The 25,693-nt window shown below is 40.6% G+C and overlaps 1 protein-coding gene across 1 annotated transcript in view; it reads right to left on the reverse strand.

Annotated features, from left to right (window-relative positions):
• Positions 1-25,693, reverse strand: part of PIEZO2 (piezo type mechanosensitive ion channel component 2) — a 454,981-nt gene that overhangs the window by 169,866 nt on the left and 259,422 nt on the right. The window contains exon 5 of the mRNA XM_077808692.1: positions 18,613-18,775. Coding sequence (XP_077664818.1) covers positions 18,613-18,775 — 163 coding nt within the window. The remainder of the gene's footprint in view (positions 1-18,612; positions 18,776-25,693) is intronic.

The raw sequence follows: 25,693 nt of genomic DNA on the forward strand, positions 1-25,693 counted from the left end.
TGTTTGTATATATACAAATTATGCTTTCTACTAGAGATTGGCATGTCCAGTAATTGGAGCACAGACCTTTGGGCTAAGAACTCCCAATGTCTAATCCCAGCCTGGAGAGTGACTCCCTTGGTGGACTTAATTTATGTTCTTAAAGAATGTTCTTAATTTATCTTCCTTACTTACCCCATCTGTAAATGTTGATAGTATTTAGCTACCACACACAGGAGTTTATTAAGGACATATTTGCTAGTTCTCAGGCTAGATTTTCCAAGAAGTTGCAAGCTGAATCATAACATCCCCTGGCCATGCTGGCAAAATCGGTACCTGAGCAGAGCAGCACTCTTCTAGGAGACCAGAATGACAGACATTTTCTTCTGCTAGGCAGAATTTGGCATAGATGGATCTGCATAGATGAATGTGCGTAAAATGCCTTGAATATAAAAATCATTACAGAAATGTAATTGCTAGGAGTCTATATTAAATAGGAAGTCTATATTATTTTAAAACAATAATGATGACTTAATATCCTGAGTCAGCGCTTCACATATGTGCAAGAGCTGGAAATATAAACTGAAGACAGAGAAAAAACACAAAATCAACCCCCCCCCCCCGAAAAAAAACCCCCAAAACCCTTACCCTGAAGGGAACAGAAAAATGAATTTAAAAACTGGTCTTGGGGGGATAAAATGAAAATTTAAATAGTATTAAACAAACGGCAGGAAATACACAAGATGGAAAAAAGGGAAAAGAAGGGAGGTAAAAAGAAATAAAAGGAAAAAAACAAGGGTGACAAGTAAGGAAAAGAAGGGAAGTTGCTTTGTTGCACAAATGGTGGAGCAGAAACCCTTTTTCTCTCTTCCAACCCATCTCAGCTGCTAAACTCATCCTATGCATATCTTCGTAATTCTTTCCAAAAATAGCCTTTTGGTTTCCCTACAACACAATAGGGATCCTGGTTTTTCCACTTTGAGAGTCTGGTCACCCTAGTTTAGCTCCCCATAGTTCTAGTCAATCTGATGCACATTCTGTCTTACTCCCCTTTAGTCTGGGTGTTGGGGTGTTTGTCAGGGTGGAGGGGGGGAGAACCACTCGGAAGAAGAGTCTTTCTGGACTTACCAGTCCCTGCTTACCAGTCTCAATTAACATCTAACAGATTGTTTATAATGACAACTCTGAAGCTTCTATTGTTGCTTTCTCAAATAAAAATGGAAGTAATCACTGAGGTTGGGATAGGTTGGGCACAACGTGAATGGACTAAGGATTTTGACTTTCACCTGGTGATAACCTGTCTGTTGTTCCAACAGTTTTTGATGCATATGCTGGACATGCTCATCATAAAACAGCATTATTCAAGGCAGACTGTTTTGCAAAGCCTTCACGCCACATGGGTCAGCCTGAGACTACAAACCAATGCTGCATAGAACATAGTTAGAAAAATACTTTTACTTCCATAATAAATTACTTATTATGCAACTACAGAATCCCTGTGGCTGCCGATTAAATCACATAAACCCCTCCATTCAACTAGTATATAACATTTTTGGAGTCATAAAAATGTGTTTCCGTGGCCTTTTCTATGTAGAATGGGGCCCCATGACTCTTTTATAAACAGACTAAATGTAGTTTAAGTTTTTCAACTTTGTGCAAGTCCCAGGAGTGTTCACTGTACAACACTTTTTAAAACTGCCAAACAGAGATAAAGCACAGGCAGAGAAACAGTCTTGCCTCTGTGGCAGCTACTATCATGACTAGGGCCAGAATATCCATTAGCTACTTTTGGGGACTGCTTTAATAAAATCTAGCTTTTACATGTTTCATCTGGTACAGTATAAACACTAATGCACTGAGATATCCTAGGCCCCATAAATGTATTTACTAACAGGCAGCCTTAGTCTCAATTTAAATTCATTCTTGCACCAGAAAACCTTTTCGTAGTGTACCTACAACTAAGGATACTACATCTGTAAATAAACGGAATAGTCATTCAGTGACTTTTGGACACTAGAAAGGACAGGAATCTAAACCTTTAAAAATCTCATGGTTGTCATCATTTCAATTTTTACTAACCAGAGATGTTATAGGAGACATAGGTGGATCTCAAAAGGTTCTGTGGCTCAGAATGGGAAAAAAAACCCTCCAAAGTTTGCCAATATATTACACTATTTGACTTTTTGATCTGTTTAATGGCACTGGAAAGCTCACAAGAATAGTCTCTCATGAGAGTTCAGGTGCTTCCTCCTTCAAGTTAGATCATAAAGGCTGCACAAATAGCCTCTTCTGCAGTATTTTGACATTTCCTCCCAGGAACCAGGAAACACAAAGGAGTGAGAAAATGAGAAATCAGTTTGGGAAAAAAAGGTTATCTGAACTTATCCAAACCTCAAGATTTGTTTTGAGTTTTGAGCAACTATGTCAAAACCAATTTTTCTTCTAAATGCAATAGCAAAAGACTACACATCAATGTATGTGTATCAAGCAGTGTATGATGCTTATAGACATAAACAGGAATGTAATGGCAGGACATACTATTATAAACTTGATGTTTGGATGAATGTATTCATGTTTCAGAATGTTTTGATTATATGCAGTACAGAAGTGCAAAACATAATGAGAGATACAGTGTGTACTAAGATGACAGGAATTTCTGAGTTCTAATTCTGGCCCTGACGCTGTCTTGACGAGTGACCTAAGGCAAGTTGAATGAAGTGTGATTATACTCTGAAAAATTTCTATGTAAAAATGGTTCCTTCTTATTCAACAGATCCCTGTGAGTCAGAGAGTTTACTGGCTGAAATAAATTCTCACAACTTTGAAGTCTTGTCAGCTTTCTAAAGCATGCTCAGCTAAAAGAGAGCAAACTGGATTCTATTCTTTTTTGTTCAACATCAACAGAATTCTTAACTAAATTCCAATCAGTTACACCTGTGCAAACTCATAGAAGATAATGGGCTTCCCCAGGTGTCTCAGAGAGCATAACACAGAGACAGCGGGGGTTGCATAAATGTGTTGGAAGGCACTATTTGACCTGTAGAACATTTATTGCCAATGATGATTCCTGACAAATTTGGGGTTTTTTTAAACCAACTTAACTCTGAGATCTCTGGTTCCATTTGCAGAAAAGGTATATGAGCATATTTTATCTGAAAATAAAAGAGCAACACAAGGAGAGTCTCACAATGCCATTTTCATAGTGACATTTTTCAGACTACAACTGCACTGTCACCTCTTGTGTCTATTTCTCTACCTGTAAAATAGGGAAAATATTTATCTTCCGTACTTACCTCACAGGGGTGTTGTGAGGATTACTTAAAAATAGCCTTATACAATTGTTAGGTATAATTGATATAGATCATTGTGGGTATTGTAACTAGTAACTGGATTACTTCAAAAGTTTCTGTTTAAATAATGCTTATATCTGAACTGTTTGGCCTGGAAACTGGGATGGAAATCTTACACCACTAGGTTTGCATACAAGATCTCTGCTTCTAATACCTTGGTTTCAGCTGGACTATGAGAATAGCTTATGGTATTTTGATTCAATTTTCTCTTTTTTTACCCAAACCTCTTTGTTCATTTCTCGATGTAACTTGTGATAACATTTTGCAGGTCACATTTTTAAGCTCATTTGTAATAAGACTAAAGGTCTACAATGCGCAAAGCAAATTTTTTTTTAAGAAGCTATCTACCATTTACTTTAAAAAATGGGGGAACTGGAAGGAAGAGGGATTTCAATGTATATGCAGAATTTTTCAAATGAGGATATGACCCAAAAATATCCAAAGAAAAAATAAGCAAGACAATGCAATATTCTGCTGACAAACTTTCTTCTGATGATGTAAACAGGAGGAGCTATTGAAGTGTCACAGACACTTATGGCCCCTAAGCACCTCTGAATGACTTTAGTGGGCAACAGACCAGGCCTTTACTTAATCAGAAAGTGACTGGGGTTCCTGTTTAAAAAATGTAGTAAGAGGGTTGCAGATTATGACTGGAAGAACAGCCCTCCCAGATTCCACTCTTGACACTAGCAACTCTAATGTTTGCTCATTCCAGAACCTAAATCAATGCATGATGACAGTAGGATGCAGTACCCCCATTGATGCTGAATTAAATACGGCATTTATCAGTTTTATGGTTTATGTGCGGGATTTTTGTAGTGAGCTTTCCAAGTATTTTTAATTCTCCTGCTGTTCTATTTGGTGATTTTTGACAGTAACATCGGATGGTATTTTATATTCAGTATTTAGCCACCTACATTGAAATATAATTGAATAACTGCTCAGAAGAAACTGTGGCTTGCTCTCTCTTCCAAAATGAGGTAGGGAAGACAGAGAATGGCATTTCCCACTGGACACAACTGCCTATTGAACTGGCCTGCCACAGAGCATATCAAAGGACAGAGCTGCTGGCAGGCTCCTTGTTGCACAATGTCTCCTTAAAGCTCCCTTGGAGGGAGGCCCAAACATAACGACCCCAGAACAGACCTACATCTAACAGACACAATCTAATCCTCAATATTTACAAGGAAATTAGTGATGAAATCTTGGCCCTATTGAAATTAACTGAAAAACCGCCACTGAATTTAAATGGTCCAGGATTTCACTCTAGGAGGGAAAAAGTAAAACCATTTGCTGACGGCACGCCCTGCAAACCCCTACTCGGGTAATGAATCATTTCTCATACAAATAATGTCATTGAGATATATGGGGCTACTCATGTGGAAGAGAGTTTGCAAGACTGGACTTGCAATTTTTAAGATTCTATTGAATTTGTAAATTTCTTTATATCAAAATACTCCTTGTTGACACTGTAGAGTGGTAAACATTTTACCTGCAATAAGTTATGTGAAGCATTGAATACTGATCTCAGAGTAGTGATAAACTGTAGATTGATTAGCTCTTGCAAAGGGTTTACGACTCTACTATATAGCCTGAAAATCAGTTATAACAGGAATAAGACAACCGTGCTGATGAAAACAAGTTTAAAACATTATAGTAATACACAAAAATATAAATGTGAGACAAGATTCATTCATGTCATAAGCAATTATCATCATCTTTCAAATACTCAACTCCTTTCTTCCATAAAGGTCCTAGACACTTTAAGAACATAAATATAGCACCTCAAAAATGCACCCATTTTTTGGAAGGAGAGTAACAATTGATCAGCACACAGTACCCTACATACAGTGGGAAAATTGAATTTTTAATTTCTTTATAACACAATTCAACTGGTCTCTGTGGACAGGATCAGCTCATACTCATACCCTGTTTTAAAACGGAGTCCTAACACTGATAATGAAGAAGAGATTTTAAAAGTTAAACTGTGCTAGAAACCCTCTTTACAATGAATTAAATACTGTTCCTCAGTTTGATTTAAACCACAATATAGACAAAACTTTAAGCCACAGACAAGTATGCAAACTCCTATGTAAGTTAAAAGCCTCATGAGATCACTGCAGTTCATTCAGAACAGAAAGAACTGAGTCAACCCTGCTAGGATCTGAACTTGTGATTCTAGGAAGCATTATTCTGCTCTCATTTACACTAGTGTAAATCCTGGGTAACTTCACTGAAGTCAATGGAGTTACACCACTGTGAAAGGAGAATATGAACCGGAGATTATAGTAATGTTTAACACATGAGAAATTACTGAAAACTAGGGGAACCTGAAGGCTGTGACAGAAAGATAATGGTTTTTGATCTAACTCTGTAGGCAAAGCCAATCAACAGCCTCCTATGGGGAGAACTCTTAACTTAGAAAGCTATGCTCCCCAGAGTATATGCAAAAATGAGTTGTGCACTATTGTTTGAAATCTATATAGGATCAAAAGAATTTTTGAAATAAACAAGAAATTGGAAAAGAAAATTGGTGTTTTAGAGTGGGAGATGGGGGAAGGCACATAATTAAATATTGCACACAATAGCTATTGCACAGGGAATGGACAGAGATTTCACTTCCCAAGATACACCTAAGCAAATTTCATATGAATCCAACACAGAATTACATGGCTAATATGGTAATAAAAATCTTACATCTTGAATTCAAAGACTGTGAGGACTATAAGCCAAAGCAAAAGAGGGGGAAATCACACATATGGAGTTAGGCAGGTTGACCTGAGAGGCTGAAACACCATTTGTTAATGAGAGAGAAACTGGCAGACTTAACTGCCTGCTGGCTAAGACTTCACTTGCAATACCTAAAAAAGTGAGCATTTTAGTCTCTTTATTTTCTGGTAAACAGTGGCATGTTTCAAGTTTCCCTGCTGCACATTTATTAATGATCTGAGGTGGTGGGGGTGAAGGTGTGGGTGAGCAGTGAGGTAGCAAAAATTTGAAGGCAAAATTATTTAGGTTATTCATGACAACAGAGGACTGAGGAACTTCCTAGACAGCTAATCAAGCAAGGTGAATGGACAACATAGTGACAAAATTCAACGTTGACAAATGCAAGATCCACAAGTTCTAATGCACATTGGAGGGAAATTTTTAAACTACTCATTCACCCTATAGAGTTCTAAATGAATTGTATCAGCTCTAGAAAGGGACCTGGATATTACTGTACACGTGTTAGTGAAAACTTCAGCTCAATGTGCAGCTGCAGTTAACAAAGGTAAGACTATGTTAGGATACCTAAGGAATAGGATGGTGAATAATGCCTTTATATAAATCAGTGTGTGTGGCCTCAACTGTATTATTGTGTGCAGTACTGGTCACCCCAACTCAAAAGGATATTACAGTGCTAGAGGGGATTCAGAGATATGCAACAACAATGATCCAGGGCCCAGAAAGGGAAGAGAGGGATTGTTTATCTTAGGAGACAAAGAAGCGGGGACTTGATAAAATAACATAAAAGAATTATTAGTTGAGGGATGGTAAATGGAAAGCTTCTATGCTCCCTGTCTCATATCACAAGAATAAAGGAACAGTCAATGAAATTAAAAAATTTAAAAAAGGAAATACTTTTAAGCATGATTAAACTGTGGAACTTATTGCCATAAGAAGTCACTGAGGGTAAGAATTTAAAATTTTAAAAGGGATTGGATAATTATACTGATATTAAGAATATACAGTTGTCAGAATGAATTATAAAATTTGGACGGGATATTAAAGCTCATGCTTCAGGACTTCAGCCAGTCTCTAACTATTAGAAATCAGAATATGACTTAATATGGGGGCAGGTTATTCCATATCTGCATGTCCTTACAAATTCCTCTAAAACATCTAGTTCTGGCCACTGTCAGAGACAAGATACTGGAATAGAAGGACCTTGGGTCTGATCCTGTATGGCAACCCCTATGTTCCAATGTAGTTTTAAAGGTTTTGGATGCCTTAGGTGAGGCATGGGACAGTTTTAGACCTCAGTATATTTCATACCATTTGCCTTGGATTATCATTCATAGAGGGCCCAATGAAAACTGATTCTCCATTGTGCTAGGTGCTGACAGACACATGGTAAAACACAGTCCTTGCCTTAAATGGCTTACAATTCAAGTGTATGAGACAGGCAAAGGATGGGAGAAAGGAAGCTTTATTATCCTCATTTACTGATGGAGAACTGAGGTATAGAGAAATTACGAGACTGACCTGAGGCCACAGAAGAGATTTGTGGCATACCCGGGAATTGACCCAGATCTCCTGAATCCATTACAGTGCCATGAACACAAGACTATCCTTCCTTGATGACTTTCATTTTCTAAACTTTTCTTTATTTAAGAACCTTTTCATCAAACATTTTTGAGATTCCAAATTGAGAGTCAGGGACAGTCTGAGCCTAAACCTGGCTCAGATACTTTGACCTAAAGCACAGACCAGGGGTTTTTAGGATTTTAAGTATCATGGACAAGAATAAAGTTTGAGGGGGAAGGTGATAAGTACAGTGAGAGCAAAACTAAAAACGTACATTCCAATTAAGATCACCCCATCTGGTAAAGTTTAAGTTATGCAGTCTTCCAGGGATTTTTTCAGTCACTTACAATACTAGACAATCCATAGATTCAGCGATTATAATGCCAGAAGGCACAATAAGTGTTCATCTAGTCTGACCTCCTGTCATAAATATAAAGGGAAGGGTAAACCCCTTTGAAATCCCTCCTGGCCAGGGGAAAGCTCCTCTCACCTGTAAAGGGTTAAGAAGCTAAAGGTAACCTCGCTGGCACCTGACCAAAATGACCAATGAGGAGACAAGATACTTTCAAAAGCTGGGAGGAGGGAGAGAAACAAAGGGTCTGTGTCTGTCTATATGCTGGTTTCTGCCGGGGATAGACCAGGAATGGAGTCTTAGAACTTTTAGTAAGTAATCTAGCTAAGTATGTGTTAGATTATGATTTCTTTAAATGGCTGAGAAAAGAATTGTGCTGAATAGAATAACTATTTCTGTCTGTGTATCTTTTTTGTAACTTAAGGTTTTTGCCTAGAGGGGTTCTCTATGTTTTTGAATCTAATTACCCTGTAAGATATCTACCATCCTGATTTTACAGGGGGGATTTCTTTATTTCTATTTACTTCTATTTTTTATTAAAAGTCTTCTTGTAAAAAAACTGAATGCTTTTTCATTGTTCTCAGATCCAAGGGTTTGGGTCTGTGGTCACCTATGCAAATTGGTGAGGCTTTTTATCCAACATTTCCCAAGAAAGGGGGGGTGCAAGTGTTGGGAGGATTGTTCATTGTTCTTAAGATCCAAGGGTCTGGGTCTGTAGTCACCTAGGCAAATTGGTGAGGCTTTTTACCAAACCTTGTCCAGGAAGTGGGGTGCAGGGTTTTGGGAAGTATTTTGGGGGGAAGGACGCGTCCAAACAGCTCTTCCCCAGTAACCAGTATTAGTTTGGTGGTGGTAGCGGCTAGTCCAAGGACAACGGGGGGAATATTTTGTACCTTGGGGAAGTTTTGACCTAAGCTGGTAAAGATAAGCTTAGGAGGTTTTTCATGCAGGTCCCCACATCTGTACCCTAGAGTTCAGAGTGGGGGAGGAACCTTGACATGGTGGCATAGTGGTGGGATTAACCTGAAATCATTTTGAGATCCAGTTGAGATTTTTTGAACTAGAAATACAGATTTTAAAAACGAATTTTTTTTTTCCTTTGGAAAGGAAGTCCAGAAAGCAGCTTTTTTTTCTCTGCTTTGTGGCCAAGCAGAGACAAAAGGGGATTATCTTTGTGAATTGCAGGTTTTCTTTGCCTGGAGGCAGGGTACTTAACTCCTGCAGGGAAATTCACAGTCTTCCAACCCAGAGTTTTTTTTTTCCTTTTCTTCCTAAAAGTAAATAGGGGGTGTGTGTTCTACCCATTTGCTTTTTCTTTGGGCTGGGTAAGCAGGTTTCCAAGTAGTTGGAGGTTTTTTGCTTTAATTTGGGCCCAGAGCAGAGACAAGGGAATTGTCTTTTTCTGTAGGCTGACAATCACTATCAGAGAATAGGTATTCTATTCCAGCACAGCAAAATTTTACAGCCAAGTTTTGTTTGTTTATTTCTAAACCTCGGGTGTAAAGTTAGTTTAAAACAGAGAGGTTAGAATGACCAAATCCTCAGCTCGACTACAGCTGGAATTAGCCAAATTTCAGGCTGAGGAAAAACGAAGGGAACATGAAAGACAGATAGAACTCATGCGGCTGGAGAAGGAGGTACAGGAGGCTGCCCACAAGAGGGAAATGGAGGCAAGGAAGCATGTGGAGGAGGAGAAGGAAAAAGAGAGGAAGCATGTGGAGGAGGTGGAGAGGATAAAGGCCCAGCAGAATATACCAACAAACCCTAGCAATCCTTCTCCAGGTAACACTTCCCATCCCAGAAAGTTCCCCACCTACAAGGCAGGTGATGATACTGAGGCCTTCTTAGAAAACTTCGAAAGGGCCTGCCTTGGGTACAACATCTCTACTGACCAATACATGGTAGAGCTGAGGCCGCAGCTCAGTGGACCCTTAGCTGAGGTGGCAGCTGAAATGCCTAAAGAACACATGAACAAGTATGAACTGTTTAAATCCAAGGCGAGAGTCAGAATGGGGATAACACCTGAGCAGTCTCGTCGGAGGTTCAGAGCCCTAAGATGGAAACCAGACATGTCATTTACCCGACATGCCTACCACATTGTGAAACATTGGGATGCCTGGATATCAGGAGCAAGTGTTGAATCTCCAGTAAATTTGCCCTTCCTAATGCAAATGGAACAATTCTTAGAGGGTGTTCCTGAGGAAATAGAAAGATACATCCTAGATGGGAAACCCAAAACTGTAATCGAGGCAGGAGAGATTGGAGCCAGATGGGTGGAGGTGGCAGAGAAGAAGAAAACTGGTCGCAGTTGGAGCGGAGACCAGAAGGGACCACCCCAGACCACACCCTATTACCGGGGGCCGCCCAAGGCCCCACCTACCTCCCAAAGAACCCTCCAGATCCCAATCCAGTACTTGCAACCTCAACACCAGAGGGCCCCACTGAACCTGAACTGGCAGCAGCCGATAACCCTACACAAGAGGCTCAGCCGGAGCCTGAATCCCAACATAGTGCACCAGCGGAGAGCGGTTCACAGTCAACAGAAACAGCTCCATCCCCTATATCGCTTCCAGAGGGACCAAGCCTAGGTCCACAATCCAATGAGGAACTGATGTCCCCAGCATCAAGGGAACAGTTCCAGACCAAACAGGAAGCAGATGAAAGCCTCCAGAGAGCTTGGACGGCGGCACGGAGCAACCCACCGCCTCTCAGCTCTTCTAATCGATCCAGGTTTGTTGTAGAAAGAGGACTTTTATACAAGGAAACTCTTTCTGGTGGACACCAGGAAGACTGGCATCCTCAGAGACAGTTGGTAGTTCCAACTAAATACCGGGCCAAGCTCTTGAGCTTAGCCCATGATCACCCTAGTGGCCATGCTGGGGTGAACAGGACCAAAGACCGTTTGGGGGGGTCATTCCACTGGAGGGAATGGGCAAGGATGTTTCTACCTATGTCCAGTCTTGTGAGGTGTGCCAAAGAGTGGGAAAACCCCAAGACCAGGTCAAAGCCCCTCTCCAGCCACTCCCCATCATTGAAGTTCCATTTCAACGAGTAGCTGTGGAAATTCTGGGTCCTTTTCCGAAAAAGACAGCCAGAGGAAAGCAGTACATACTGACTTTCATGGATTTTGCCACCCGATGGCCAGAAGCAGTAGCTCTAAGCAACACCAGGGCTAAAAGTGTGTGCCAGGCACTAGCAGACATTTTTGCCAGGGTAGGTTGGCTCTCCGACATCCTCACAGATGCAGGGACTAATTTCCTGGCAGGAACTATGAAAAACCTTTGGGAAGCTCATGGGGTAAATCACTTGGTTGCCACTCCTTACCACCATCAAACAAATGGCATGGTGGAGAAGTTTAATGGAACTTTGGGGGCCATGATACGTAAATTCATAAATGAGCACTCCAATGATTGGGACCTAGTGTTGCAGCAGTTGCTCTTTGCCTACAGAGCTGTACCACACCCCAGTTTAGTGTTTTCCCCATTTGAACTTGTATATGGCCGTGAGGTTAAGGGGCCATTGCAGTTGGTGAAGGAGCAATGGGAGGGATTTACACCTTCTCCAGGAACTAACATTCTGGACTTTGTAACCAACCTACAAAACACCCTCCGAACCTCTTTAGCCCTTGCTAGAGAAAACTTACAGGATGCTCAAAAAGAGCAAAAAGCCTGGTATGATAAACATGCCAGAGAGCGTTCCTTCAAAGTAGGAGACCAGGTCATGGTCTTAAAGGCGCGCCAGGCCCATAAAATGGAAGCATCGTGGGAAGGGCCATTCATGGTCCAGGAGCGCCTGGGAGCTGTTAATTATCTCATAGCATTCCCCACCTCCAACCGAAAGCCTAAGGTGTACCATATTAATTATCTAAAGCCCTTTTATTCCAGAGAATTAAAGGTTTGTCAGTTTACAGCCCAGGGAGGAGACGACGCTGAGTGGCCCGAAGGTGTCTACTACGAAGGGAAATGTGGTGGTGGTGTGGAAGAGGTGAACCTCTCCATGACCTTTGGGCGTATGCAGCGACAGCAGATCCAGGAGCTGTGTACTAGCTATGCGCCAACGTTCTCAGCCACCCCAGGACTAACTGAACGGGCATACCACTCCATTGACACAGGTAATGCTCACCCAATTACGGTCCAACCTTACCGGGTGTCTCCTCAAGCTAAAACTGCTATAGAACGGGAGATCCAGGATATGTTACAGATGGGTGTAATCCGCCCCTCTGAAAGTGCATGGGCATCTCCAGTGGTTCTAGTTCCCAAACCAGATGGGGAAATACGTTTTTGCGTGGACTACCGTAAGCTAAATGCTGTAACTCGCCCAGACAACTATCCAATGCCACGCACAGATGAGCTATTAGAGAAACTGGGACGGGCCCAGTTCATCTCTACCTTGGACTTAACCAAGGGGTACTGGCAGGTACCGCTAGATGAATCTGCCAAGGAAAGGTCAGCCTTCATCACACATCTCGGGCTGTATGAATTTAATGTACTCCCTTTCGGGCTGCGAAATGCACCCGCCACTTTCCAAAGACTTGTAGATGGTCTCCTAGCGGGATTAGGAGAATATGCAGTCGCCTACCTTGACGACGTGGCCATATTTTCGGATTCCTGGGCAGACCACCTGGAACATCTACACAAAGTCCTTGAGCGCATAAGGGAGGCAGGACTAACTGTTAAGGCTAAGAAGTGTCAAATAGGCCTAAACAGAGTGACTTACCTTGGACACCAGGTGGGTCAAGGGACTATCAGCCCCCTACAGGCCAAAGTGGATGCTATCCAAAAGTGGCCTGTCCCAAAGTCAAAGAAACAGGTTCAATCCTTCTTAGGCTTGGCCGGTTATTACAGACGATTTGTACCGCACTACAGCCAAATCGCTGCCCCACTGACAGACCTAACCAAAAAGAAACAGCCAAATGCTGTTCAGTGGACCGGAAAGTGTCAGAAGGCCTTTAACAAGCTTAAAGCGACACTCATGTCTGACCCTGTACTAAGGGCCCCAGACTTTGACAAACCGTTCCTAGTAACCACAGATGCATCCGAGCGTGGTGTGGGAGCAGTGTTAATGCAGAAAGGACCTGATCAAGAATTCCACCCTGTAGTGTTTCTCAGCAAAAAACTGTCTGAGAGGGAAAGCAACTGGTCAGTCACTGAAAAAGAATGTTATGCCATTGTCTACGCTCTGGAAAAGCTACGCCCATATGTTTGGGGACGGCGTTTCCACCTGCAAACCGACCATGCTGCACTAAAGTGGCTTCACACCGTCAAGGAAACTAACAAAAAACTTCTTCGGTGGAGTTTAGCTCTTCAAGAGTTTGATTTCGACATCCAACACATCTCAGGAGCTTCTAACAAAGTGGCTGATGCACTCTCCCGTGAAAGTTTCCCAGAATCAACTGGTTAAAATCGTCCTTGAGATGTAGAAAATATTGTTAGTCTTTATGTACTTGGTAGTATATTTAGAGATGCATGTGTCTTATTAACTCTGTTTTTCCTAGAGCTCCAGGAAGAAATCCCAGCCAGTGTTTCACCCTAGCTGAGATTTGGGGGGCGTGTCATAAATATAAAGGGAAGGGTAAACCCCTTTGAAATCCCTCCTGGCCAGGGGAAAGCTCCTCTCACCTGTAAAGGGTTAAGAAGCTAAAGGTAACCTCGCTGGCACCTGACCAAAATGACCAATGAGGAGACAAGATACTTTCAAAAGCTGGGAGGAGGGAGAGAAACAAAGGGTCTGTGTCTGTCTATATGCTGGTTTCTGCCGGGGATAGACCAGGAATGGAGTCTTAGAACTTTTAGTAAGTAATCTAGCTAAGTATGTGTTAGATTATGATTTCTTTAAATGGCTGAGAAAAGAATTGTGCTGAATAGAATAACTATTTCTGTCTGTGTATCTTTTTTGTAACTTAAGGTTTTTGCCTAGAGGGGTTCTCTATGTTTTTGAATCTAATTACCCTGTAAGATATCTACCATCCTGATTTTACAGGGGGGATTTCTTTATTTCTATTTACTTCTATTTTTTATTAAAAGTCTTCTTGTAAAAAAACTGAATGCTTTTTCATTGTTCTCAGATCCAAGGGTTTGGGTCTGTGGTCACCTATGCAAATTGGTGAGGCTTTTTATCCAACATTTCCCAAGAAAGGGGGGGTGCAAGTGTTGGGAGGATTGTTCATTGTTCTTAAGATCCAAGGGTCTGGGTCTGTAGTCACCTAGGCAAATTGGTGAGGCTTTTTACCAAACCTTGTCCAGGAAGTGGGGTGCAGGGTTTTGGGAAGTATTTTGGGGGGAAGGACGCGTCCAAACAGCTCTTCCCCAGTAACCAGTATTAGTTTGGTGGTGGTAGCGGCTAGTCCAAGGACAACGGGGGGAATATTTTGTACCTTGGGGAAGTTTTGACCTAAGCTGGTAAAGATAAGCTTAGGAGGTTTTTCATGCAGGTCCCCACATCTGTACCCTAGAGTTCAGAGTGGGGGAGGAACCTTGACACCTCCTGTATAAACAGAGGTCTTGTTTGAATTAATTCTTGCTTGAACTAGAGCATATCCTTTAGAAAAGCATCTAATCTTTATTTTAAAATTGCCAGAGATGGAGAATCCACCACAACCCTTGGTAAATTGTTCCAATGATTAATTACCCTCACTGCTAAAAAACTGCTTTTTATTTCCAGTCAGAATTTGTCTAGCTTCTACTTCCAGGCATTGGACCTTTTTATACCTTTGTTTTCTAGGCTAAAGAGCCCATTATCAAATTTTTGTTTCCCATGTCGGTACTTACAGACTATAATCAAGTCACCCCTTAACCTTCTCTTTATTAAGCCAAATAGATTGAATACTGCACTCAAATTGCCCTGTTCTGTTCATTCCTTCTGAAGCATCTGGCACTGGCCACTATTAGAAGACAAGATACTGGGCTAGCTGGCCCATTGGTCTGACCCAGTATGGCCGTTCTTATGTTGACCTACTTGAGTCTATCACTATAAGGTATGTTTTCCAATTCTTTAATCATTTTTGTGGCTCTTCTCTGAACCCTCTCCAATATATCAACATCCTTCTTGAACTGTGAGCACTAGAACTGGACACAATAGTTCAGTAGTGGTCACACCAGTGCCACGTACAGCAGTATTATAACCTCCCTACTCCTACTCAAGAGTCCTCTGTTTATACATCCAAAGATTGCATTAGCCCTTTTGACTGGGGTGGTGCACTGGGAGCCCATGTTCAGCTGATTATCAACCATGACCTCCAAGTCTTTTTTCAGAGTCACCTTTTCCCAGGGCTGTAAGTATGGCCTTTATTCTTTGTTCTTAGATGTAAGACTTTATATTTGACTGCATTAAGACATATATTGTTTGTTTCCACACAGTTTACCAGTCAGTGACCGGTCCTCTTCATTATTACCGCTCCCCAAATCTTTGTGTCATCTGCATACTTTATCAGCAACCATTTTATGTTTTCTTCCAGGTGTTGATAAAAATATTAAATATAAGGCCATGAACTGATCCCTGTGGGATCCTCTAGAAACACACGTACTTAATGATGATTCCCCATTGACAATTACATTTTGAAACCTGTCAGTTAGCTAGCTTTTAGTCCTTTACTGTGTACCATGTTAATTTTGTATTGTTCTAGATTTTGTAATCAAAATGCCATATGATACTAAGCCAAATGATTTACAGAAGTCTATGTATCAACACTATTACAGTTATCAGCCAAACTCGTCATCTCATCCAAAACAGGTACCAAGTTAGTTTGACAGGATCTATTTTCCATAAACCTAAGCTGACTGGCATAGTCATCCACAGTCTCAAGAAAAACAACTTTTTTTTTCTAATACCTATTAAACTGTATATACTGTCTCTGCACATTGACACATAAAATCACCATCTGCTTCAGTAACTGTTTACTTTCAGACACAGCTGGGAAGTTAACTTTCCTCTTTTCTTTTCTCTCCCTGCCCCCCTCATCTTTTATACTTTTTGACTGGCATTGTGCTTCTCTGAGTTTGCAGTCTCGGCCCTTCTCCAGCTGAATTCACCTGCTTTAGATTTTCTGAGTCCTAATAAAAAAGGCCTGCAGACACATTTGCTCCAAGTGTGCAACCATTTAGGGGTGGTAATGAGCTGGACTGCAGCCTGGTATCTGGCAAACCTTTCTACTTCATGACTCACTGCTCATTAAAACCACACTCTATGCTTATTACTGGGACAGCTTTACTTACAAATAATTGTGTGACTCCCATCCCCTTTCCAGCGCTTCACAATACTGTACATTTTTTTTGTTCAGGTGCAGGTCTGTTTCTCTGAAAGTTGGATGCACTATTATGAATCAGGATTTCCATATTTTCATTGATCCTTACTATCCTTAATCCCTTATGGTTGGATATCAATACCCTTACACGCACTGAATTATGTCTTACTTTGTGAGCAGTCTCGCTGATTTTACTTTACAGATTTACTGCCCGTGGAATAAAACACTACTCAACATGAGAAAGGATATCAGAATTTGGTGCTTACCACCCTAAGAATCTCTCATGTGATGTGTTTAACTTAATTCAGGAGTGATGGCGTGAAGTGTGACCTTAACAACATCTGATAAATTTCTTGATTTTATCAAATCTTTTTATATTTACATTTTGTTTCAGAGGGTAGATGTGTTATCTTTGTTTTTTACACTGCTTACCATCATGTAATTCTATGCCCTGAAAACAGAGAGAGCACTGAGAGTACATGGGAACTGTTCTATGTATATGACTACCTGTCCTAAATAGGTAAAGCTGCAGGGCATACTATTTGCTTCTGAGTGCAGTTCAAGGTGTTGACTTTTTGATTTATAAAGCCCTCTATGGCTTGGAACCTAGTAATCTAAAAGGCTTCTGATTTCCTCAGGCACTGTGTAGCTGGGGTCATCAACCGATGCACTCTTAATGTTATGTCTGGAGATGGGTGGCAAGGATTCCTGGCAGAAGTTCCTCAGCTATGGAATTTGCTTCACTTGCTGGTACAATAAACCCCCAGACTGTTCACTTTGTGGCATTGTGCTGGACTTACCACTTTTTCAGATGCTTTTATTTGCAGGGTGAGACGCAACAATTTAAACCAATTAAAGACCCAGTCCAGTGTGCTTCCTAAAACATGGTAATCTGCAAGCCAGTGCAGTGTTGAAGAACTGGTGTATTTATTTATTTAGGTTTCCTGGTTCAACACACTCATCCAAAGCATAAATCCAAAATATCAATTAAAATTAATACAAATGGGGCCAATGTGCAAAAAATTATGAATCCTTCAAAATCCCCACAAACACCGACACTCAGTGATACATTCCATAAATGCATCAGCCTCGCTGCAGCCAGCACAGCAACGTGCAGACTCCCAATATTTGTATTTCTTTGTCAATTTGTTTCTCTAGCTTTAGGGGAATTTTCTACTTTAATCTTTCTGCCACCATCTGCTCCCATGATGTCACTATATACCCAGAGTAGGCAAAGGCAACAAAATTATTCACAAATTTAACAATCTCTTTCCAAAAAGCACGGTGCATGAGGTATCTTCCCTTTCAGATGCTGCTGGTCATGGACATTAGGCTTTGGGAAATACAGACAAAAGTTGCAATCTCAAGCAATTTTGCAAAATACCTAGTAGTGACTCTGAAAAAAACCACCCAGTTCTGAGTACCCTCAAACTTTGGAAAAGAAACAGATCCAAATGTCTGGCTCGTTTGTCACCATAATGGGCTAAATCAAAACTCTGGATCTGAAGACCCTGAACATTTGAATAATTCAGACCCTAATGCAACGTTTGAATCTTTGGTCAATCAATAATTATTCAATTTTTAATTTTCCATTTTGCTTCCTTAAGACAATGATTTTGGTATGTTTTTCTTCTTAACATTCATTCGTTTTTGTTTTATGAAACCAAGGTCACTTTTAAATACACTTGTGAGATATTTTCCAAATTTAGCTCAGACAAGGTCCTCAAAACACAGTATTAACTAAAAGTCACACTGACCAATACTGTCTAGTTATTTCCTTATATTTCCCTGTCTGTCTGTCTCCATATGTTGTCTCTTACTCTTATCTTATATTTACATTATAAACTCTTTGGAATGGGGACTGTCTTTTTGTTCTGTGTATTGGCAGAATGGGAATTGTTCTATCTAAATGACTATGTACTCTCAGTGCTCTCTCTGTTTTCAGGGCATGGAATTGATGTAAGCAGCAAAAAAAAAACAAAGATAACACATACACCTTCTGAAATAAAAATTATATATAAAAAGATTTCATAAAATTAAGATTTTTTCATAATCAGACGTCGTTAAGGTCACACTCCATCGCTCCTGAATTAAGTTAAACACACCACATGAGAGATTCTTGATGGTTAAGCACCAAATGCTGATACCCTTCCTCATGCTGAATAGGGTTTTATTCCACATCGGGCAGTAAAATAAAATCAGCAAGATTGCTCACAGAGTAAGATACAATTCAGTGCGTGAAAGGGTATTGATCTCCAACCCCATGAGATTAAGGATAGTAAGCACAATGGGATTCATGACTACGGCTCCTAGGTACTATTGTACTATAATACAAATACATAATAAATAATAAAATAATAATAATAATAAACATTATACAGGTATAAATGTGCATCTAATACCATTTCTTCATTTTCAAATTGTGTGTTGTACTGTGCTGCATCCTCTGTCACTGGCTTCAGCACAAGGTTTCTGCAGACAAGCCATATGGTCAAGCTAGCAATGAACATCCCGATATCTGGTACAAACACTCTGATCACGTTGCCAGCATCGGCTCCCTTCACACTGTATAGATTGAAAAAACAAAGGAAACATTTGTTACTTCTAATTCTGCATTGGCTTGAAATATTAAGTTAACTGGACACCATTCTTTTAAAAGTGTTGGAGAGTACACCTCCCAGAGTGAAACAGTAAGTAATTTTTACAACTGTGACAGAATGTCTTGGTGCCATGTAATTACAGTATAAGTGATTCATTCCTAGTAGTGTCTTCTTGTGCAAATATTCCAGCACATTGTTTGGCTGATCAAAAGTCATTTTGTAGATCCTAAAGTTATTTAGTGGAGAGAGTAAACTGCCCTAGAATCAACATTCAAATCCGATGGCTCTCAAGAAGTCTCAGTCCAGTTCCAAGAGAACAGATGTGTACAAACACAGACCCAACCATCACCCTGGGTGGTATTAGGGAGAAAAACTACTGCATGGTTATGGAGGTAGAATTACATTCCCACCCACTCTTATCCCTTAATCACAACTGAGACATAGATGGGTAGTACTGAAAAGCCTGCAGCCCAGTGATATACCACTACTATGAAAATTGAATTTCAGTCTTTCTATATTTTGACATCTTTCAGGAGTGCTATATTCACTTTAAAGATATGAAAAATAAAACATTATATTTTATAATATTTAACAAAATGTTTTCTTTAACCAGATCCTTTAAATACCACTTAATCTTTTTTTGGCCTCTATTGTGAAACTTTAATGAGCTATAAAATTGTATAACTACTGGAGACCCTATGACGCATACAGTATTCAGGAATATATACAAGCTGTATGTCATTTTCCTTTTACTACTGTTCACAAAAGCAAGTTTAATCCTTAAGAACTAACTAGAGAGAAAGTGCCATGTCTTTCCTTAGGACTCCCACTTCCTGTTCCTAAATATCTGGATAGCTCAGTGAATTTAATGGAAAGTACACAATACGCTGTACTGTGCAGATTTAAACTGTTTTGTCTGGGGACTATTACCTCTATGGGTTTGGATGCTGCATCTGAATTTGATTAATTTTGTTAACAGAATTTAGACTTGTAGTTAGTTGACACAATGACTGGTCTATTTAAGCTGCTACATTGACTTCCTACACTTTTTAACTACTATTAACAGGATACAAGCTTAATTATTTCAAAGATAGTTTTGCGATTGACTTTTTAAAAGAATACACGTCTAGAACTATTTTCAGGTTTAATGACTGCAATGGATTGTGGGAACACACAGGTTACAGATGAGCAGGTTAGATTACCAGCTCAGTGCCTGAACTGTATGAGTGAAAAGAAACAACAACCTGACGTATTTTTTAGGGTCTATTAAAAATTATTATCTCAGTCTTTCTGTGTTTATATCCTAGCAGCACTGAAATTTACAGAAGAAATCCTTGCTAAGGTTCAACTGGTAACTGGGTATCATTCCAGTATTTTTGGACCCACCAAAATACCTCTAGCATCACTGCTACGAATCAATGCTGTGTGTAGTAAAAGACGTACATAATTGCCTATAGGACTCTTGCCCATTAGTGCGCACACACAGGGTCAAATCCTACAGTTTTTAACTCAGGCAAAAACTCAAATTGGACCTGATTTTTCACTGCCTCCCACCTTCTTGTTTGTGCAAATCAGGTACAAAGTGCTAAGAATTAAGAATGTTAGCTTTTAACACCCACTTTTCACAGGTGTGATGTGAATGACTACACATGGTGCAACATGCTGCTTGGGCTAGTGTACTAAAATAGCAGTGTGGATGTTTGTGCCCCTGGTGGCAGCTTGGGCTAGAATGAGTCCATCTATACCGGCTGAGAGTCAGACCTCCCAGCGGCAGGGTAGTCATCCCCTTAAGTCCTTTCTTTACCTCTGGATTCAAATAGACTTGAACCCAACGGATTATGTACCTTCCAGAAGAAAGTTAATGAAGACTTATTTGCAAAAGAAAAAGAAAGAAAATAGAACCTTTGTATATTATTTCAATCTTCCTGACTTGTGCATCTCTCAAGTATTACACTCTTGCAGTATTAAACTGGAGTGATTATGCATTAAATCATCAGACACACAAACTGGGTGAGATAATATCTCTTATTGGACCAGCTTCTGTTGGTGAAAGAGACAAGCTTTCAAGCTTCACAAAGAAGAAAGGTTGTCTCTTTCACCAACAGAAGTTGGTCACCCACTTTGTCTTTCTCCTACCCTGGGACCAACATGGCTACAACAACACTGCAAACATGCATTCCATGGCAACTGGGTATCTTGAAACTGTTTTGGCCAATGCTTTCAAGTGGTACTATAGCAGAGAAAAGGCTGAAGTGTCCAAGAAAGGCTTCCAAGACAGTCAACAGATTACATTAGCCTCTTTATAAGTAGAGCACTGGCATATTTCCTGTGCTTCTGTTTCAATGCTATAGAACTGAATGGTATATCACTATGTAAGACAGTATGTTTAGCACCGCAGGAAGTGAAGGCTTTGTAGATGTTCAGAAGTAAATTTCTCAATAGGATAGTACTTGTTGTAATAGATAGAGATTAACTGGACACACATAACATCAGATTAGCAAGATTCACTGTGAAAATGGATCTGATCTGTTCCTGTGAAATAATTGTGTGAATGGACCATTTCAATGCACAGTTAGTGAGAGTTTTCTAGAAATAAAGCCACTACAAAATGTGTCTTATTGAGGTTTAAAAGTCAGTTCCATAGGATCCAATCAGCTACACTAGGATAAATTTAAAAGGTGATTTTAACACACCAGTAGTTCTCAGGAGTATACACCGCTATGGATACAGGCCCTATCTCCTCTGCAAATCACATCCCAGAAAAACAAACATGAAAGTCTGTTGTGTCAAAGTTTTGTGTGCTGTTGCTCACAGTTCCTTTTACTAACAAAATCAAGTGCCTGTAGGATTTTACAAAATGCATAATGAAATGTGATATTACGAGAAATGGGATTTAAAACAGGAGTTAAGGCTAAGGGGCCAAAGCCCGTACTGTAATACTTGGGGCTACCTGCAGAACAAAAAGAATGGAAAGGATTTATAGATTGACTGCAGTTTTTCTACACTCGCTAAGGACTCCATTCACATATTGCCATATTTTGGTAACAGCCTATGCATTGTGTTCTTCATTCCCAAAATAGCCTCGAAGAAGTTTAAAACCAGAATGGACACGAAAGCATATAGAGCATATGTCCTTAAGAATCAACTTTCCCCCCTGCAAGAATCATATTGGACAATGAATTGGCAAAGACCTTGATCCCTAGTTAGCATGGCACCATTCATTTGGCTAAACTCAAGAGAGTTTGCCTTAAAGGCTAATTTTTCTATTAACACACACTATTGTCAGGAGTTTATAACAAAGCCAAAAGCATGTTCTGGCGTGAAATTTGAGATAATCAACATCATCTTCAATGATTTTTTTTTCAATATTTAAAGAAAAATGGGCTAGACCACTTAAAAGGTTGCTCTGTAGGAGGGCCAAAAAATAAATTAGGGATTTGAAACATTAGTTGACGATATAGAATTGACTGCACATTTTTGAAGACAAGAATAAGTATGTTAGGGTTGCCATAGCTGCTTTTTTATTCTGGGGGATTAAAAAAAGACATGCTATGACTTTCACATCCATATGTGAAGCTTATGTCACTATTATATCAACATGATTCCAAAACAGAGTTTTCCTCATCTGTCCATCTGAATCCACCTGGTGTATCCAGTGTTATACTTAGATTATAAACTCTTTGTGCAGGAATCATCTTTTTGTTCTGCATTTGTACAGCGTCTAGCAAAACGTGTTCCTGGTCTACTGGGGCTCCTAGGTGTTACTATAAAACAAATAAGAAAAATAATATCCAAATCACATTTTCTATTTTAGGTATCCTGCAATATAACTAATAACTGTTGGTTCTAGGGTGCAATCCTACAGACCTCCTATCGACTTTGTGGGAGCAGGGAAGAACCCTTAAGCCAAAATCCAGACCCAAACACACAGTGAAAAAAGTCAGGAAGACACTGGGAAGATGCATGAATGAGAAATCCTTTCCCAAGCTGAGGTGCAATGCAGAGATGCAGTACCCCTGTAGCTGGGGAGTGGAGGAGCCATGCATGCCTTTGTCTCTGGCCCCATGCAGTGAAACTACACCAATTCCTATGCACTGAGGCTCCGGGCAGCTGTCGATGTGAGAGGGCTGCATTTGCCCCTTAAGGTATAAAAGTGAGAATTTGGCCATTAAACTGCAGCCATACTTTGAAAAGTGTTGTTTTTAGAATGACACCAGGAGCTTCTATATCTATTGTCTCTAACGGCTTGCCCAAAAATAGCTGTGTAGAAATTGCTTTGACAGTGCAATTTGGGCTGGAGCTCAGGCTCTAAAGCCCTCCTCCTCCCACCAGGCTGACAGCCCAAGCCAGAATGTCTATATTACCATTTTTAGCATGCCAGCACAAGCCCCACTAGTATGGGCCCAGGATAGGAGGCTCATTCCCAGATGCTGTGTAAATATATCTTAAATGAGATAAAATATGCTCAGTTTAAAATAAACAGATTGTGTATGTGTCTTTGAAAGGGTGAGTGGTTTTTTTGAAACTATAACATATGGATTTCAAATTTTTTAAATTTTAAACTTCAAAAGATAATTTTTAAGACAGATGATTTTGAAAAATGTTATGTGAAAAAAGGAAACGGCTGTTTGCTAAAGCCGTTTGTAACATGCAGCATAAACAGATTAAATTATTAGATCGATTTAACAGGATTCCAGTGTGTGGAATTAAATTGGTGGGTCTGGGCTTTAGCGCACTGCTGGCAATGTATATGTAAGCTTAGATGTACTCCCTATCATTTAAACACAAATTAAATACCCATAAGAAACTAAATCAACATAGTTTCTATTTGTTATATATTCACATTATGATTTACAAATCAGTGGCAATAAAATTACAGGTTTAACTTTCCAGGACAGTTCTTTCTCTCTGATTAGAATGAATTATTTCTTGCTTGAAATGAACAAAGCATGATACACAGATACTTTCCACTATAAGACCCAGAATTGGGGGGCTTATAACTTTGCCATACGTTAGCCATTTGAAGGTGAAATTTTCCATGCTGGGTGTCTGCCTTAGACTATTTATTTATTTATTGACGTTCTAGCAAAAATTGTTCAGCCATTTCTGAGAATGAGGCTAAGGAAAAAAATCGTGTTTTGCCCATGTTAAAAAATTCCAAAGACCTTTTATTTGAAAAGCTCTAGAGCCCCCATGATGTGGAGCAGGCACTTGGCATTTGGCAGCATGGTGGCTTGTATGTCAGGAATGTGCGTTTTGCCACCCCCAATTAAATCTGCCCAAATTTAGCCAAGTTATTGCAGTTTGCACATACTCAGTAGAGACTTCTTAGAGGTTAGCAGCAAAATTTCCTTAATGTTTCATGAGCATTGGGCATGCTTCATCCCAGGGTTGAGCAGGACTTTCCCTGCAACTGCAGGTATGGGTTGCTGCAGAGAGAGCAGATGGTTTCTCCTGAGCATTCAATGACACCTCTGTGCTGATCCCAGGCAGGGTGAAGGCGGAAGCTGTCTGATTTGAATGCAGAGAGAATAAGAGCCATACCTGTGGGGAGAGGGGTGGATGCTGGGACAGGATGCTGGCAGTAGGGTGACTGGATACCAAGTGTGAAAAATCGGGATGGGGTGGGGGATCATAGGTGCTTATATAAGCAAAAGCCCCAAATATCAGGACGTTTGGTCACCCTAGCTGGCAGGGAAGCGGAGAGGGACACTAGGACTGGCTGGGCAAGGAGACTCGCACTAGCTAGGATCAGAAGCAGGGGATGGGGAAAAATATAGGCGCTGACTCCGTGGGTGCTCCAGGACTGGAGCACCCATGGGAAAAAAATGGCAGCCCCACATCAGTTCTCCCCTTTCCCTCCAGCAACTCCTGCCTGACAGCGGGCCCCACTAATCAGCACCTCTCCACTTACTCCCCATGCCTCCCGCCAGCCGCGATCAGCTGTTTCACAACATGCAGGAGGCTCTGCAGGGGAGGAGCGAGGATGCAGTAGGCTCAGGGGAGGGGGCATAATGGGGTGGGAAGAAGTGGGATGGGGTGGAGCGGGGTGGGATGGGGTGGAGCGGGGCAGGAAGAGGCAGGTCGAGGGTGGAGCCTTGGGGGAAGGAGTGGGGACAGGGACAGGGGCAGAGCCGGGAGTCAAGCACTGTCCCCGGCACATTGGTAAGTCAGTGCCTGTGAAGAAAAGGCAGGACAGAGACACACTAGATGGTATGGGAAATGGGCAGAAGAATCTGTGCCTCCTAGAGAACACTTCCTTCCAGAGCCTGGAATGGAGAATTTCTGTGTCTCACTATTCCTCATGCTGTCAGCAAACATTTGTGAAATCCACTGGCAAAGCAAATGCTCTAGTGCTGGTCCACATAGAAGATGACAACCTATTACTGCTACCAGTTACTCTGTAAGTTTAAGTGGCAGAGGTCTGTGCGGTAGATTTCAAGGCTTCAGCTATGAGAGTATCAATATGATGCTAAATAATGCAATTTGTATTTGGTTTTTTTTTTTTTTGCTTTGTTAAAAACCTAAGAAATTACATAGAAAAATATGATAAAAGAACATTATTAAGGTTGCAAAGTCAAGCACTCAGAAGTTAGGAAATGCCAGAATTAAGGCTGCTTTTGCATATGTATTGCAATAAAATCTTTAATTATATGATCACAAACTATTTTTTCAGTGCAGAGAATGGATCTGCTCAGAGGGTTGTGTAGTGAAAGAGACTCTTTGGAGGACCCCTGCTTCATTTGATGCAGAAGTTGGAAGGTGTGTAATGAATGAAGCAGCGGCTTGCAGGAAGAAAGAGGATGATCTTATGATTAAATCAGTTGAATGTTGCCCTGGTGAAGTGGATTCTATTCTTGCTTTTGCACAGAATTCCTTAATT

This window comes from Eretmochelys imbricata, chromosome 2 (genome assembly GCF_965152235.1).
Source record: "Eretmochelys imbricata isolate rEreImb1 chromosome 2, rEreImb1.hap1, whole genome shotgun sequence".
Classification (NCBI taxonomy): Eukaryota; Metazoa; Chordata; order Testudines; family Cheloniidae; genus Eretmochelys; species Eretmochelys imbricata.